This window comes from Pseudorasbora parva, chromosome 9, assembly GCF_024679245.1.
Source record: "Pseudorasbora parva isolate DD20220531a chromosome 9, ASM2467924v1, whole genome shotgun sequence".
Taxonomy (NCBI): Eukaryota; Metazoa; Chordata; class Actinopteri; order Cypriniformes; family Gobionidae; genus Pseudorasbora; species Pseudorasbora parva.
The window spans coordinates 36,630,114-36,647,664 of NC_090180.1; the positions used below are offsets into that span (position 1 = coordinate 36,630,114).

Below are 17,551 nucleotides of genomic sequence, written 5' to 3' on the forward strand. Positions count from 1 at the left end.
TTTATAGAAAAAAAAATGAAGGAGGGAAAAAAAAGACTGGCTGACGGAACGCAGGCACTCACGGGCAGCCCCCTCTTCTGCCGCTGCTTCAACCATAATACGGTTTGATTGTTTAAATTGTTCTTCGGGGGAGAATTTTCTCATTTTTTTCCTCTTATTTTTGATATGCTTTTAATGTGTTGGTTATCCCTGCCAAGCTGCTTTTACTCACAATCAGCGTTTACACAAACACTCACTTCAAGCTCGAGCTGAAAGAGACGAGGAGAGGAATGATGGGTGAAAAGGAGAAGAGAAAACTCAAAATAATCTAAATGCTACTGGCAAGACCGGCAAACCTGTTTATACCACCACATTCGACCGTTTCGTTTTAACTGCAGCCAAAATGTAATAGAAATATGTGACCAGCATTGAAGCCAACTGTCCGCTCTCACCCTCGGCTGCCACTTTATGCGGATATAAACACGGGATCCATTTCTCTCCATGTGAGAATACCTCATCAGACGCCCCATCCAAATACCTTTCAAGCAATCCGTTTCAAAGAATTAGCGTAATTAGCCACATAAATCAATGTAGACATTAATTACAATGCACTTGGCAATCATTTATTTCTCTCATAGCTCTATTTTACAATTTACAAACTAGATAAAAAAGACCATAAATAAATGACATGTTTCATGTACCTAAATTCATCAAATAAAAACGGAAGAGGGAAAATGCTGACACAATTGTGCGCAACCTTAAACTTAAAGGAACGTGTGAATTGTTAGTGTTCTTCCGGGAAAAAAAAAAAACTACATTAGGAGACTTGGCACGGTACATTCTACTGAATTTCTCTCCTCTCACATTCATTGCATATTCCAAACAGGTCCTAAACAGGTAAGGAGGGAATATCGAAAGATGAAACGGGAAGAAAGCTAAGTCAGAAGCATTTCACACGAGAATGCGTCACATTAGCAAGAAGTCGATAAAGTTTGGAAGGATGGCTGTGGTTGATGTGAAACAGATCACACTTGAAATGGTAACAGTTTATTTTCCCTTTTTATAAACATTCCTGTAATAAGTTCATTTTAGGTACAAATAACGTGCCTCTTCTTGCAGTCCGCATTCAGACCATTCGAATTAGCATTGAAATAGTTTCATTCGAGTCAAAGGACCCAAATAAATGTGGCATGTTTTTAAGTTACAATCTCCAGCATTGGTAAGAAGCAAAGAACAGCAGTGGCTTAGAGTATGTAGCAAACGACTCCAGTATGTTGGTCTCCAGAGAGCAGCCACGAAGTTCTGCAGTCTTAGCGCACATCATGTGCTTTTGTCCTCAGTGTATGCGCCTCCAAACAAACCGTCATCCTTCAAAGAAAACAGCAACACGCTGCACTGAGAACGGAGAGTTTTTCCTGTCAAGAGTGAGACCAAATGAAAATGTTCATTATATCTCTCATCGAATCTCTTAGGAGACAACCGAAGGGCCCTCAACCGCTCCTCGGGTTGTTTGTCATGTTCTCAGTCTCCCGTCGTGGAAGCGTTCAGCGTTTGCTGGGAATAATGGGAATTGAAGTCCGGTGTCAAGTAAATGTAGTTATTGAAACCGCGATGGATGCGAGTCTGCGTCGGGTTTGACGGAGGATATCGCTGCGAAGCAGATGTGTGAAGGTGACTCTGTGGAGCGAGAGAGAGAGAAAAAGAAAATGATTATGATTCAGGGATTCAAAGCGCGTCCTGTAAACAGACCAGAACACACAAACGGAGCATTAATTGAAGTAATCCACAGAGTATGGAAACTGAAATTGCTCTGTTTGCTCTGTTGCTGGGGAGCCTGGGAAAAACACATTTTACATTGTTGGCGCTGTTTTCATTTTGAGCTCATCCCATCAAACGGCACCGATATATATATATATATATATATATATATATATATATATATATATATATATATATATATATATATATATATATATATATATATATATATATATATATATATATATCCCTTGTGTTCATTGGTACTGGTTCTAATCCCAACTAATGAGCGGATAAATAACTGCAGGGGACAGAGAGGAAGTAGAGCGGATCCCATAAACATTGGGTCGGACTTGTTACTTTGTGCTTACCTTAGCTCAGCTCTGATGGAACTTCCAGTAAGGGAGACATGTGTTGATTTCACGGCCCGCCGAAGGTCTCCGGAGACAGAGAGGCGAAGAGAGAGAAGGCATGGATGGAGCAGGGAAAAACCGTGGAGACCGAGGTGGCGAGAGAAAGATGTAAACTGAGGGCCGATTTTTCTATTCCGATCCAGGCCAAGTGGAGCGGCGTGGAGAATTGCGGCGTGGAGACAGATATTCCATTCTGAGGGGAGACCTGGAGACCTTCCAGAACTGGTCTTCCATTGTCGACGTTTGGAAGATAAATGCCTCGTGAAATCCCCAGGAAAACAGCGGTAAAGAGTGCATAAAATCTTTATCTCCAACACCTCTATTTCGTGTGTTAAAAATCCGCCAGGTGCCGCTGACTCAAGTAACCATGAAGTGGCAAAAATCCAGTACTATTTATACATTTACTTACAGGCACATACATACAAAAAAAATCAAATAAACGAACAGAGAAACTCCTTCGTAGTTTCATTGAAATGAAAAGTTTCCTACAATCATATCCAGAGCATCAGTACAGCGCGGGACAACCCTCTTGACTCGATGGCGTTATTGAAAGAAAAGTGCTGTATCGTTCCTCTGAAATCGTTTTCTGTTTTATTTTTTTTCCTCAAAATGTTATTTAAAGTGCATGGATGAGGTAAATGGATTTTCTTAGAACCAAAATAAAAAAGGAAGTCCAAAGAATGTTTCGAGTTTGTGTGTTCTGATCCCATGGGTTCAGACAGGAACCATCCTGTCTTGCATTTGTTGCATCTGGGACAGCATTCCCTGCGCGCTGTTGAGGATCTTATCCTGATGTGCGGCAGAGGAGATCCCTATCCTCGCCATGTCTCTGTTCCAATAAAACACAAGACGAAGGTGATGAGAACATGTTTAAACTCTTTTTTGTGTCCCTCTCTCCTCATTTGCTTTTAACATGAAATCTAAGAACTCGATCCTGGCTGAACATTTGAATGCCAAAGTAGAAGTTCTCAGTGCTTCGTTGGCAACTACAGGATTTTTTCACGGAAATGTGACTACTGAACCCATACGTCAGGACCGTGTATCCCTGAGCGCTGATTTAAGAGCTGGGTTTCTTTCCCTTGTATTAGTCAAAAGTATGCCCGAAGCCAACATACACACATCACACATCTCCTAACACCATAATAGAGCCCAGTATTTGGTCACGAGACTCACTCTTGTGTCATGTGGACCACAGCCTCTGGGGTAGTGTAGCCAGCAGCAGTGAAGTTGTCTCTGTAACGTTCCATGTTGATGGCCTGCAGCCAATCGGCAACTGATCCCAAGTTTGATGTGAATTCTGGGCTGCTAGGCTCCAGGAGGGTGGTGTTGGGTCTAGAAAAAGAGAAAAGACTTAGTTAGGAGCCCCAAGAGCTTGGGCTCGCTCTGTGTTGCCCACTATGAACAACGTATGGAAGAACTATAAAAGACTTTATTGCCGTGAGCATCACTTCATTGGAACACGTTTATATAACACTGCCAGTCGTGCATTTAACATGCACTTATGTGCCACAGCTGAAAACACATTTACAGCAATCTAAATCACTGGAGATTGGACCTAAGAACATGGCCTATACGTGAAGTGGCATGCCCATTCAAAATGAGCAAAGATTTTGAGCCAAGTGGATTTCAAAAGATGGAGCTAAAAAACATTTATTTTTTTATTTTTTTATTTATAGATTTAGAAATTGCACAAAAAATAAAGATAATGATTGAATGCAATTTCCCCCAAAAAACACATTAATCATAAACATTTTTATTATTTAACCAGAATAATATATATATATATATATATATATATATATATATATATATATATTTAAGAAAAAAATATTATAATATATATATATAAATAAAATATATATATATATATATTAAAAAAAAAAATGCATATGAAAACAACTCAGATATGGAAATAAGTGCACCAGGACTGTGACTGGCGTACCCTCAAAAAATAGGTAGATGTTGCCCCTTGGCTTCTGTGATAGAGATTTTATTTATTACCTGGCTATCTCTCCTCCTGTCCTTTTTAGGCTGTTGGGGTTACGGATAAGTTTGTCCAGCATGTTGACAATTTGGCTGAACTTTGGCCTTTCAGCGCGCTCTTTCTGCCAACAATCCAGCATCAACTGGTGCAAAGAAACTGGACAGTCCATGGGTGGAGGCAGCCTATAGCCTTCCTCAATTGCCTTTATCACCTGAGATAGAGAAAGATCCAAATGAGTTGAAGACAACAGCTGTAAACATTGAAGCTCTGAATCAAAATCGTCCAGTCCTTATAAAACACTTACATCCTGGTTACTCATGTCCCAGTATGGCCGCTCTCCATATGACATCACTTCCCACATGACGATGCCGTAACTCCACACGTCGGAGGCGGAGGTGAACTTTCTGTACGTAATTGCTTCCGGGGCGGTCCAGCGAATAGGAATCTTGCCTCCCTGTGATTGATAGGTTCCTGTTATTTCCTTTCAAAAGAAATAGCAAACACATGCATCGAGGTTAATCATACACACGCATGCACACACACACACACACACACACACACATGCGTTGAACTAAATATTAGGGTTAGTTTGCTCATTCCTATTCTATTTGAAAAGCACAACCACATGCATGCAGGTTAAATGTTAAAGATAATGGGTTAAAAAGCTTGTGTTAGCGCTGCAAACACAAGTAAGCGAAGACGTTTCAAACGTAGGTGTTAGACTTACCCTGGTAGTGTAAGCAGCATCTGGGTCTTCCTCCAAAACTCGAGACATGCCAAAGTCAGACACTTTGCACACCAGGTTACTGTTCACCAGGATGTTGCGCGCCGCCAGGTCACGGTGGACGTAGCTCATGTCAGACAGATACTTCATTCCTGAAGCGATACCACGCAGGATGCCCACCAGCTGAATTACAGTAAACCGTCCATCGTTCTTCTATGGAAGGAAGAACATATATAGTTAAAAGATGTTTAAGCCAATACAGTACTAAACGACTGCCGGGTCAAAACGACATGCTTTAATAAACCTACAAACTAAACGTACCCTGAGAAAAGCATCAAGGGATCCATTCTCCATGTATTCAGTGATGATCATAACTGGTTTACCTGCGTGGAGAAATAAAAAACATTTGAATATATCAACATTGTATAGCATGCAAGTAACAAGTGAAAGTAAAGACATTTACAAATGATCACATTTTCCACTAAAATATCAAGCATCACGACTGTTCTCAATAGTCTCGATAATAATACGAAATGTTTATCGAACATATTTCTGTTCATTAAGAGCCAACAGATCCTTTGAAGCTGCATAATAGCACCTGATTGGAATGCAGTTTGCCCTACTCAGAACCAATCAGAATTGGTAAATCTAGGTACTAAACCTGTTTAAAGGTAGCCTAGAAATCTAGACGCATCCTAGCGGCAGCAAATTTAATCTGCCCGCAAATGTCGTCTAGCAACTCTCAATACACTTCTGAGCTGTATTCGCCTAACTCTTGCCGGGCCAATCACATTGTGTATAGAGTCGGTGGGCAGGGCCATAATGACGACGGCCGAGTTGCGTTTGCATGCTTCTAGTAAACAAAGAAGCTGGCGAACGGCGGTCTTTCGAATCAGCTTTGACCGTGACTCTGGAAGACTTGGAGTTAAGCTTTTCTCTGAGAAAAGAACAAAGAACGGCACTGAAGTCATTCTTAAAAAGGGAAGATGTGTTCTGAGTTTTGCCGACCGGATACGGCGAATGTTTAATCAGTCAACGAGCTCTGCTTCACCTTCGTTTCACCTTCGTTGCTTTGGTTGGTGTAGCGCTATCCTATCGCGTGCAGAGGGAGTCTGAAAGACAACCGTTTATCCCGCCCCTCGGATTGAGCCCTGTCTATGGTGAGTTTCCAGACCAAACATCTTGATGTGGGTCTGGCTTGTCAGGCTAGTTTAAAGGGACAGTTCACCCAAAAAAATTAATTAGCCCATGATTTACTCACCCTCAAGTCATGGTGTATATGACAGTCTTATTTCAGACAAATAAATTTGTATTAATAATTTATTTATTTATTAATTATTATTAAAAGTTATTTTATAAAAGTCCTGGCTAATCCAAGCTTTATAATAACAGTGATTATTGCTCGTTTTTGAAGTCCACACTGTAAAAAAAAAGATCGTTGGTTTTTGTTGGTTTAACTTAAAAAAGTAAGCAACCTGGTTGCCTTAAAATTTTGAGTTGAAATTAAAAACTTGAGTTGATACAATGAAGGAAATTTGTTTAATAAATAGAAACTCAAAATATTTTTGTATCTGAACCACATAAAAAAAATGATAAATCATGAAAATAGCACTATTTGGCATGTTTCACTGTGTCATCAGAAATAAAACACACACAATTACCCAATATGCTTACAAATTTTTTTTTAATAATATTTTAATAAAGGTTGTCGAATCTCAAAAAAATGTTCATTGTATTAACTCAAAATTTGAATTTCAATTAACTCAATTTTAAGGCAACCAGGTAACTTTTTTTTCTAAATAATTTTTTTACAGTGCATAAAAATGCATCTGTCCATCAAATAATGTGCTCCACACGGCTCTGGGAGTTTAATAAATGCCTTTGGAAGTGAACTGATGCGTTTGTGTAAGAAAAATATCTATATTTAAAACTTTATAAAGTAAAGTTTCGGCTGATCGCCTTCTGTAATCAATTTATGGAAAAAGTGTTGAAAGTGCCTCTGCAGTTCAAAGGCTTACGTGACCAGTTATTCTCGTCAGACGTCGCGTACGCATCTTGAACTCCAAGAAGGCACTTTCAACACCCTTCCACGAAAGGCGATCGGCCGGAACTTTAATTTAAAACGTTTTAAATATGGATATTTTTCTTACACAAACGCACAAACGCTTCAGAAGTCCTTTATTAACCCCCAGGAGCCGTGTGGAGCATGTGATGGGCAGATCCGTTTTTATGGATTCAAAAACTGAGCAATAATCACTGCCATAAAGCTTGGATTAACCAGGACTTTTTTAATATAACTCAACTAAACTTCATTCGTCTGAAAGAAGAATGTCATATACACCTAGGATGACTTGAGGGTGAGTAAATCATGGGCTAATTTTAATTTTTGGGTGAACTATTCCTTTAAATCACCTATTTTCAAGAGCTAAACAGTCCAATAGTGATTCAAAACTCAAAATGTACAGAAAAATGCAGATATTGTATGTTGCTTGTAGCCGTATGCACTTAAGTCACACATCAGTCCATTTAAATGACACTTCCCAATCAAGAATTGTTCGTTCGCGAGCCCCTCCTTTCTCACACTCCCCCCTCTCTTCCTCTTCGCTCCTGTTTGCGAGTGGGATTTCTGTGTAGGTTTGTTTACTGAATGCGGCCGTTGCTGGAGGCTATCAGGACTGGATTCCCACATTACCTGCCAGTCAGTACAGAGACAAGGCAATGCTATGGCAACGCAAGCCCCTCTCACGGAGCCAAAAGGATGGAGCGCAGGGGCTTCACAATAGAGGACAATGGCACATGCACACACGCCTACACAGAGCCGCTCACAAACTCATGCACACACACACTTCACCTCAGAGGAATCATTGCAGTGTTCTAGCGGTGCCTTCATTATGCAAATACAATCTTGCATTTAATGCCAGCGCATAAAAGACTGCGCCCACCAAGCCCGTCTGTGAAAGCTTTCTGCAGAGACGGCTGGCATCGCGTTTCTCTCCCGCTCTCAGAGGCTTAGGGGCATTTTGTCTTTATTTATTTAGGACAATTTCTACATCATTAGTAATTTATTTAACAGGTTTAATTGGCCTGGTTGGAGGCGTAGGTTACGAGAGAGGGCTGCCATTGTCTGTTTGTAATAACAGCTATCCTGAAGACGCTACTTCTGCCATGCTGAGGATTATGGGAGAAGGGCTGCAAATATTAAATAGGACTAGCACGTTGCACTAAGCTGGCTATGCAACAAAAGCTCTGTTATAGGAAAAGTTATGATCACATTGTATCATGCATTTTCCTAGTTTTTCATGTCAAACCATCCTAATTTTTTTAAATAAAAAATACATAAATAAGTTAAATAAAATGAACTTTGGCCCAGTTAATGTATTTGCACAGTAGACAAACTCAATGAAAACGTAAATTGGCTCTTGTAACTGAAAGGCGTACTTTCATTACTAGACTTGCCATATCGAGTGTTATAATTTCTCCCATTTATTTTTCCACCACTGGTCTCTTTCTCCTGCTCCTTATAATGTCTCTGTCTTGCTCTCTGTTCCACTTCTGTTCTCTTTCTCTCTGTGTAACCCATCTGTTGGCATTGTCTTCACTAATACATCAGAGAGGATGGGGATTTGCCAGGGCTATCTGGAGAAAAGATGTGACTCAGTGGGATTGTGGGATTGTTACATGTCTGCAGAAGTCCCTGCATATGAATGCAGCTCTCTTCCATGCAGTCTACCAAAACAAACTTAAAAAAAACACACATCTTCATCTTTGTGTTTCTCTAGAGCTCCCTAGCTGCCAGACAGCACCATCCGCGTGAGAAGACACTAAGGGTGTTCTTCAGTCCAGCTGTCAAACGCAAAGCCATCAAATGCAAATCACAGCTCCACCACATGCGCGCACACACATACACACACAGACTCACACACACAAACAGGTCATCTGCATATTCACAGTGAAGGCCGGCCACAACTACACTCTAGTTTTTTTTTAAACACACATATGAGAGAGTCAACTTTCAATCAATAATGAGTTATTAAAAGGTTTGATGTCAGGTCTGCCAGTCAGCCAAGATTCCGTTCTAGTAATGAGAAGGGTGCATTACAAAAGACAGGGTTGATTTTCAGCAAATTGGGGGACAGGGAGCACGTCATTTCTTTAGCATGGTTCCAAAAGGCATTTAAGATGCAAACAGGAGGCAGGCATCAACAGTAAAAAAAAATTAGAAGCAAAGTCGAAAACCTGAAGAAATGAAAACCATCAGCTCTACAGCAGAGCTTCAATGGGTGGCCAAATAAGCTGACAACACAGCAAACAATAATTTTCTTAACAAGCATTTTTGTTTCTAGTTTTTCCCATACAAATATGTAAACATCCTTTTCATCCTTGTGAGAAGCAAAATTCCATATATTTTTGTATTTTTAAAGTTAATAGTTTTATCATTGAAACTAAATTTAAGGAGGTTTATGCTTAAAACTAAAAAAATATATAAACAATACAATTGATGATTGAATTTATTTGAGAACAATTTTAAGTATATATATATATATATATATATATATATATATATATATATATATATATATATGTATATATATTTTTTAATTATCAACTATTATTAGTAGCAATATTAATATTAATTATTTTATGTTTCGATAATTCTGCTGAAAACCACAACAAAAATCAATATGCATCACTTTGCAAAAAGTCTTTTTATGAAAGATGGCTGTAGACAGTGAAGCACACCGCTTGAATCAACAAGCTCATGATTTGCAAAAGATATGCAAAACCAGAACAAATCGGTCTGAAAGGATGTGGTCAAAGTAAACGAGTAGCTCGTTCGCATTATAAACTCACATTTAGTGACGACTCCCTCCAGTCGGATGATGTTGGGGTGGTCAAACTGGCCCATGATGCTGGCTTCGCTCAGAAAGTCCCGCCTTTGCTTGTCGGTGTATCCTGCTTTGAGGGTTTTTATGGCGACGCAGATCTCACGCTTTCCAGGCATCTTGAGACGGCCGCTGCACACCTCACCGAACTCTCCTTTAAACGGAAAAACCAGGCTTGAATCAAAAATGTCTGTGGTACATAATGACCCATGAGATATCTCTGGAACGGTGGGCTAACATTTCACTGTAACAGTTGTGGTCTAGCTACACTCAGTCTGAGACACACGGAAAGGAAAACAGCAGGTCGTTTGCTCACCAATGCCGATGACCTTTTCAATCTTGATGCAGGAGGCGTCGATTTCTTTAGCAAATTCGCGGACTGCTTGGTTGGGGTCCTCGTAGGTGAAGGGGTCCACATAGATCCGGACCCCTGTGGAGAAACAGAAAGAGGTGCCTACATGTTAGGAGGTTGAGAGAAGAGGAGGGGAGGATAGCTGGCAGACAGACAACATGATGAATATACAACATCTGTTTTCCATTCTCCTCCTCCTCTTGTTGGCTTCTGTCTGTCCTCCACCACACTGAGAACATATGAACATGCAACCCTTCTCTTCTCCTATATAACCTTTTCCCTTTAACTTAGTTGATACATCTTTGAGAATGTGTCAGTTTGTGTTTATTTGGCCCCTGCATTACCTGGATGTAAATGCCTCTCCTCATCAGAATCCTGCTTGGCTTTGCTGTATTTGCTTCTCCTGTTAACACACGGAGATGAGAGAGATTTTAATCCACAGAAAAGAAAAATCACAAATTAGATCTTTTTAATGTCTCACTGGTTTCTTTCAGACGGGAATTAATTCTTTGAGATTGAACAATGTCGGAAAATGGCGCTCAGATTTTTTAGATAGCAAAGTGTGCAATGTGAAAGTCAGAGAGGTAAATTAAATGTGATATTTTTGCATAAATTATTTGACATTTTTTAATTATTACAATGCCTCCTAAAGCAGGCTCCGAATGTTTTAGCTATTATTACAACAATTTTAATAATAGATTTTTAGATTCTAAGGCATTTTAGGATACGAATCTGAGATGAATAACTAGAAACATAACTGAGCTCTCTAAGTCTCCTGGTATATGAAACAATCACCTAAGAAATACAATACAAATTCTCAGAGAAATCAGCTGAAACATTTGTACAAAAACATACACCCAGACTAACTGGCATATGTGAGCCACAGTGGGCCAGTCAATGTATTAGGTCAAACTTTTGAAAACCCTTAAACCTTTTCCATAAAAGTGGGGCTGTAAAAATCTGCAAGGCTAATAAAGCTGCACAGAGTGAGAGAGAGACTACATCAAAGTAGATAGAAGGTCTGTTCATGAACCAAGTCCATTTGCCTTTCATCTAAAATAATTTAGAGATTGACGGATAAAGAACAAACAGCAACGAGGTGGATAGAATGACAGATGAGTAAACACAAACTCATCAAGTGGCCAAAATGGCAACTAAAATTCCGTTTAAAACCACCCACCCCCTCTTCTAAAAACATCACTGTTTGCCTGTCCACAATGACATAAAGGAGATAGAATGTGCCACCTTCAAAGTTACCATTTCACCCAATCACCTACTGACCCCTTAGGGCCAACCGCTGACCCCTCTACATGGGCGCAGGAGGCAGAATAGAGGCAATGGAACAGATAACAACCCCGCCTAGGACGTTGCCCTAACCCAAGACTCCCTGCTGGGGATGGGGTCACCTGCCTGTATTTAGAAAGGGGGTGCTCACCCAGGAATGCACAACTGCTGTTATTGTTTTTCTACTGCGTTCTGGCGCTGACAAAGGCCCCCAAGGTTTGGGGCTAGTGAAGGAAGAAAAGGTTAGAGGGAGGGAGAGGGGCATATCCACAGGTAGAACAGGAGGAAAGAGCCAGGCTTTAACGCCTGAGTGCTCTGCAGAAGCTAGAAATAGCTCTGCCTGCAGGGGGCCATGCCTTCGTGGGAGGAGGCCCTGCCATCAGCCCGAGCGGCCAGTACACATTTATTTTAGGAATAAGGAGATTATCAGGTGTGATATCTAAGTACAGAAGCAAGAAACCTCACAGCTTTGTAAGGGGCTATAACCCCCCTCCTTCGCCTCCACGATCGAGCGGTTGGTGTCCCCTCAAGGTAGAGAGGTGTAGGCCAAAGGTGAGAGCTACTTGCGAGGTGCAGTCTTGTCTCCCACTGATGGGCTCCACTAAGGAAGTGCTTAATGGATGCTTGGCCAAAACAAAAGCCCCATTCATTAGCTTGAATTGTTAGTGTCCCCCTGAATGAAGGCGATGGCTCTCTTTGGGTACTTTGAGGATGCGAAGATGATTAGCTTGGCTGATAATGATGCAATGTTAGACACTCTCACTTCGGTCTTGGGAAACTCCAATCAGACACAAAAGAAGGAGGCCTTCAGAAAGGGAAATGTAGCTGATGATAACCATGGTGGAGTAAGAGCTTGGCTGAGAGTTTGGCAAAAAAATGTGTTTGATTAAGGTAAAGCAACCATGACATTTCGCCCGTGGGAGTATGACAGTCGCTCTGATTGAGTACGGTACAAAGACGCACATACGCTGTCCTGCCGTGCGTCTCCCTTGGGAATGGAACGTCTTCCCTACGGATTCCGACACACATGGCACAGAGAGACCCGTAGCAGCACAGCGGAGACTAATCAGGCAGAGCTGCCAACGGCCTGTCACAATACCACTAGCTACACCACAGGAAAAAAAGAGAGCGAGAATGCAGGAAAGAGGAGGAGGAAGAGCTGTGAGAACCAGACTGATGGACAGGTAGAGAGAGGGGAAGACAGCAGGAGAACAACAGATAGAAAGACTGATACAGGATGACAGACAGGGTGAGGGAGAGGTGACGGAGACGCCCACAGGGACAGAGGGAGAGATGGAGGAATGATTCCCGTTTCAGACAGTATCTGTGAGACGAATGACATCCAGTTGGGACGGGTGGCTTACCTGCGGCTGATGACGAAGACTCCGATGAAGATGAGTAACAGAATAACGCTGCCAATCACAGAAACTAACAGGACGGTGGAGTTAGCGCCATCTCCGATGATGGGAGAGGGAACTAAGAGGAAAAAAACAACTTCAAAGTTAATCTCAAATGTATAATTCCCATTTAAAGTGTCAGATTAAATTTGTTAGCAATTTTGAATTCTTAGTGAAGAGCCAGAGAGGAACAAATCCTGTTTCTTTTAAGTTGCTGAAACAACTTAGTATCAAAGCTCAAAAACATTCCACTCGTTCCACAGAGTTTGCTTTAAAGGCTTTTAAAAATACCAGCAACTTTGTAGTAAGCAAACAAAGAAACTATCGTAAAGAAAAGGAAAACATACACATGGGCTATAATTATGTTACTTTAGAGAAATAGTTTCCGGATGAATGGGTGATCCACCCTAAAATTCAACACAAGTCTCTAATTGTGGAAACAAACACTTGCCATTGTCGGCTCGGTAACACGCACATGGAAACCTACCTGAGTTGGTCATGAACTCGAAGGGGGCACTGAAGTCTCCATAGCCAGCGGCGGTGCGGGCACGCACATGGAATACATAAGAGGTGAGCGGGCTCAGGCCTTTAATCTCGGCACTTCGGGACGTGGTCTTCATTATGCGATAGCTGCGCTCATTTTGATCCTGATTGGATGAGAGAAACAGGAACCAACAGTTGAACCATCTTGTGGGATTGGTCATTAGGATTGTTTTATTTGGAATCAAACCCTGATAAAAACAAAACGGAAGAGGGATTTGTTTAAGGTCTGACACAGAAACTACAGCCAGGCTTTTGTAGGGAAAACCGCAGCCTCGTTGTACAAAAACAAGGCTGCCATCTTTGTTTTCGCTTGCTCCCTTGGGTGTAACCTGAATTTGCTTTTCAAAATTCCCCCGTTTCATCACTATATCCAAACCACTTAAACAATGTGAAGTTTGAACCAAAACAAGCAAAGGAACTAAGTTTAATTATTTTTTTTTCAATGTCCCCTAATGTTTGGCTTATAATTGTTGGATCAAGAAACAAGAACCTTTGTGTCTTGGTCTTGAGTGTGTGTCAGTGTGTGTTTGCAATGGAAAACATCAGCATGTAAGGGAAAGGAATCTGACCACTGCTGCAATCTGTAATCAGTCAGCCAGACGAAGACACAGCGGGAGAAGAGAGAGGAGAACGCTGTTATCCTCTTTCTATCCTAACGGCCCGCATGCTCCACCCTAGATCTGTCCATCCACCCCATGCTGTTCTGACACACTGGTTCGCCAGACTCCTGCTGCGAGTGTGAGTGAGTCTGGTCTGGCCATGAACTAAAATGCAGCTCTCTCGTTTGATATACAGTACCTGACATCATACTGCTCAATGAAGGCTTCACATTGATTGCTACACCTTAATCTGTGGTTTCAAAGGAGCATATTTCCCATTTATAGTCTCTGACAAGTGCATTTACAAAAGTACATCCCTAATTTAAAGCTGCCAGGATGAGGAACCTGCCATCTTAAAATGGGATGGATTGCAAAACTAAATCCAACCAGCATAGTTTTTTTTTTTCCGCTGAAGTTGGTTGACCAAGCTTTCTGGTTAAAAAACCTAATTGAGCTGTACACCAGCGTCCAAAACACAACATATGCTGCTGACCACATATGCTAGTCTTTTCAACAAGGAAGCTCCCATCAGAGCCACATTTTGGAAACTACTTTCCCATGAATCATCTCACCTTCTCATAGTACTTGACCTCGTACTCAAGAATGACTCCGTTGGCTCTCTCGGGTTGCTGCCATGCCAAAGACACAGCGTGTCTAGTGATGTCCTTGGCCTGGATGGTGGTAACCGGAGAGGGAGCTGGAAGAAGAGAAAATCACAAAGAGAATTTTTTTTAGATTTGCTAGGAGCACTGACCACCTAGCTGTTTCAGAGAAAAATAAACATGTTAGTGCCATAAAGCAATGAAAAGGTATGAGATTAGAGATATGTATGCTGTCGAACCAAGAAAACCTGAAAAACACCAAAATGCTGGAAGTTACGCAAGTTAGCATTTGACGATGTAGTGATTACAGCTTCGCAACTCCCAGAAACAGGTTGGATCGCCAAAGGGATGCACCCATTATATCATCATCATTACGGATCCACTATGAGAATCAGGCTAGTGCTTCTGAATCTTTTCCTCCTCTTATAATTCCACTTTGCTACCACAGAAGGTCCATTGATGTAGTCATCTAGGGAGCACATTCTTATCTGTAATCTTTAGGGTTTTATCAATGACACTCCGCAGCTGCCAAAGGGGAATTTAAGCCAGACCCTGAAACGATTCTGGCCTAGTTTCTTAGCACAGATGAAAATTATAATTAGAAACAGATCAGTGTTTAATATTTATCTTCTATTAACTCGACTTTTACATTTACTTGTTGAAAATCTGGAAAATGTGTTGCTATGCTGTGGTTTGAAATTAGCACCTGCCAAATGCAGGTAAAAGTCAACTGTGGCGGCCATTTTATGATTCATTGAAATACATATCTTACGTGCAGTTCTTTTAATAATGATTAATCTGTATTTAATTTATTATTTATGGATAACTTTATTTACTGTGAATTTTGCTACTTATTAGACAGGAAGGCAACAGCTAAATATGATATTTGCTGTGACGTAGTCAATCTGGTTTATTTCTCTTTTATTTCTTTTTGGCTAGTAGAAGTTCTGAATGGCCGGTAACTTCAAAATGTTGTAGCCAAAATGGCCGGTGAGTGAAAAAGTTCAGGGTTAATAACCCTTTTGTTAAATTAATACTAATGTGGCCCTTAGCAAGCATTAGTAGAGAAAACCAGATCTGGCTTCAATGCTGTAGGGCAATATCTGTTCAGAACCCCGATATATGGGGTCATAAACTCTAAGAACAGACGGTCAGGAGTAAAAGGTCTGTTTGAAGAGTGTTCCATACAGGTGTGACCGCTATTACAATCAGAGTTCGCCAAGACAATGATGGTGGGAATGACACTTGGAAGACCCCACTCCTGGGGGCCCTACACACACAGTCCCCAAAACCAGACAAAAAGGCACTTCCTGTCTCACGCTTTCTCAAGAACCCGAAATTAAACACCTTGTAAAAGTTAACAGTCCACTCAGCGCAAACAAATGCGAACAGCCAAAAAATGCACATATGCGCAATTTGACCCTACAAGCGGTTTAATGTCATAAAAACCCATTCTGACAGACACAGGCAAGAAGTAATTAGAAATTTCTATGCAGTGATATAAGACAGAGTACTTTCACAGACGAGAAGCTGATTACTAAGTTAATAAGTATGCTCAGTGCTATACTGTGGTGACAAATTCAACACATCAGCCTGTGACCAGATCACATTACGGCATCATCCTGGTATTTAATGAAGTCTGAAGTCATAACAGTGGGAATATCATATTCAACAATGATTTGTGAACATAAACCACACACTTACCAGCTTGGTTAGTGGTAACCGTCACAGACACCGCCTGTTCCGGTCCAGGACTCTGCTTGGAGACCCCATTGATAGCCCAGATCTCAAAGGTATAGTTAGTGTGAGCCTGCAGGTCGTTTATGGACACCCGGGTGGCGCGTAGGCCCAGCTGCTGGGGGGAAAAATGGATGCCGTTGCCGCAGGGCTGACAGCGTTGGCCGTCCGAGCTGCACCGCTTGCATATGACATTATAAGCAAGGTCCTGCCTGCCACCGGAGGATTCTGGAGTCGTCCACTCCAGATTCACGGAGGTCTCATTCACATTGGAAATAAGGTGCTGTGGAGCAGATGGGGGCTCTACGAAAAGACAATTTTGGGAAAAAATAAACAGTTTAGAGAACTATGACAAAATATGCACATGATTTATGTTTCATTTCCGCTACAGTGATGTCTGAAAGTTTTGGAACAAACAAAACAGGATTATGACTGTGGCAGAGATTGATCTCAAAATACACCCTTGGCAAGGGAATCTTCAATGGTAAACAAATACACCCGCTCACACACACACACACACACCCTTTTATTGCCACTGCAGGCAGATGATGTTACAGGCTATGACGGATGCAAGTCTGTTTGGGTGCTTGTGTGTATTGCTGCTGTTTTCACTGTGGTGTTTTCGTAAAGCAGGCGCTGCTGAATTTAAAGATAATTACATTTACGACAAACCAGCACCACAGGCGACGCAGTGCTAGCTGCGCAAAAAGGAAATACACTAAACCCGCACACTAGAGAAAGAGAGAGAGAGAATGAGAAAGAGAGAAAATGATTACATCTCCATAATTGAGTAACTTTTGCTGATAGGGATCTCATAAATGCTAATTTGGTTGCCCTCACTGCCATCTCTGGTATAGCAAAGCAATGACATTCTTGTCATAAATATGGTTCTCTAAATCTGCAGTCTCAGGTTGACTTTCTAATAAAATCTGCCCGGAGCAACATTTTATTATTTAGGAGTTGCTCTTTTATTGCTCAGGAGACTTAATTGAGTCCTCGGGTATGTTATATTCAAGTATTATGGTTTCTCCTAAAATTAACATAAAAAGAAGTGTGACAATTGTCAACATACATTATAGAGATTTAAAAAGATTATAATTTTGTTTAGAGAAAACTGGATGAGAAATGTTTGAGTTCAGATTGAAATTTCAAGACTTCAAGACTAGGTATCTGAGCAAAGTTTGCAACACTGTTGAGGTCTCCAGAGGAGTTTTGAAACTCCAGAGTTTTGAAACTCCAGAGGATTGTTAAGGTCTTAAAGGGACAGTTCAACCAAAAATTAAAATTAGCCCATGA

The 17,551-nt window shown here is 41.1% G+C and overlaps 1 protein-coding gene across 3 annotated transcripts in view; it reads right to left on the reverse strand.

Moving 5' to 3' along the window:
- Window positions 1-580: 580 nt before the first annotated feature.
- epha4a (eph receptor A4a) overlaps window positions 581-17,551 on the reverse strand; it is a 47,716-nt gene continuing 30,745 nt past the window's right edge. The window contains exons 5-19 of one of the 3 annotated variants that reach the window (XM_067452458.1): window positions 16,223-16,558; window positions 14,489-14,613; window positions 13,262-13,421; window positions 12,742-12,853; window positions 11,396-11,503; window positions 10,438-10,496; window positions 10,058-10,171; window positions 9,710-9,895; window positions 5,180-5,241; window positions 4,862-5,071; window positions 4,439-4,615; window positions 4,152-4,345; window positions 3,324-3,482; window positions 2,109-2,979; window positions 581-1,656 (exon numbers count right to left, since the gene is read on the reverse strand). In XM_067452458.1, the coding sequence (XP_067308559.1) occupies window positions 2,865-2,979; window positions 3,324-3,482; window positions 4,152-4,345; window positions 4,439-4,615; window positions 4,862-5,071; window positions 5,180-5,241; window positions 9,710-9,895; window positions 10,058-10,171; window positions 10,438-10,496; window positions 11,396-11,503; window positions 12,742-12,853; window positions 13,262-13,421; window positions 14,489-14,613; window positions 16,223-16,558 (2,117 nt within the window). In that variant the 3' untranslated portion in view covers window positions 581-1,656; window positions 2,109-2,864. The remainder of the gene's footprint in view (window positions 1,657-2,108; window positions 2,980-3,323; window positions 3,483-4,151; window positions 4,346-4,438; window positions 4,616-4,861; window positions 5,072-5,179; window positions 5,242-9,709; window positions 9,896-10,057; window positions 10,172-10,437; window positions 10,497-11,395; window positions 11,504-12,741; window positions 12,854-13,261; window positions 13,422-14,488; window positions 14,614-16,222; window positions 16,559-17,551) is intronic. The other 2 variants (XM_067452456.1, XM_067452457.1) reach the window with 2 other exon arrangements.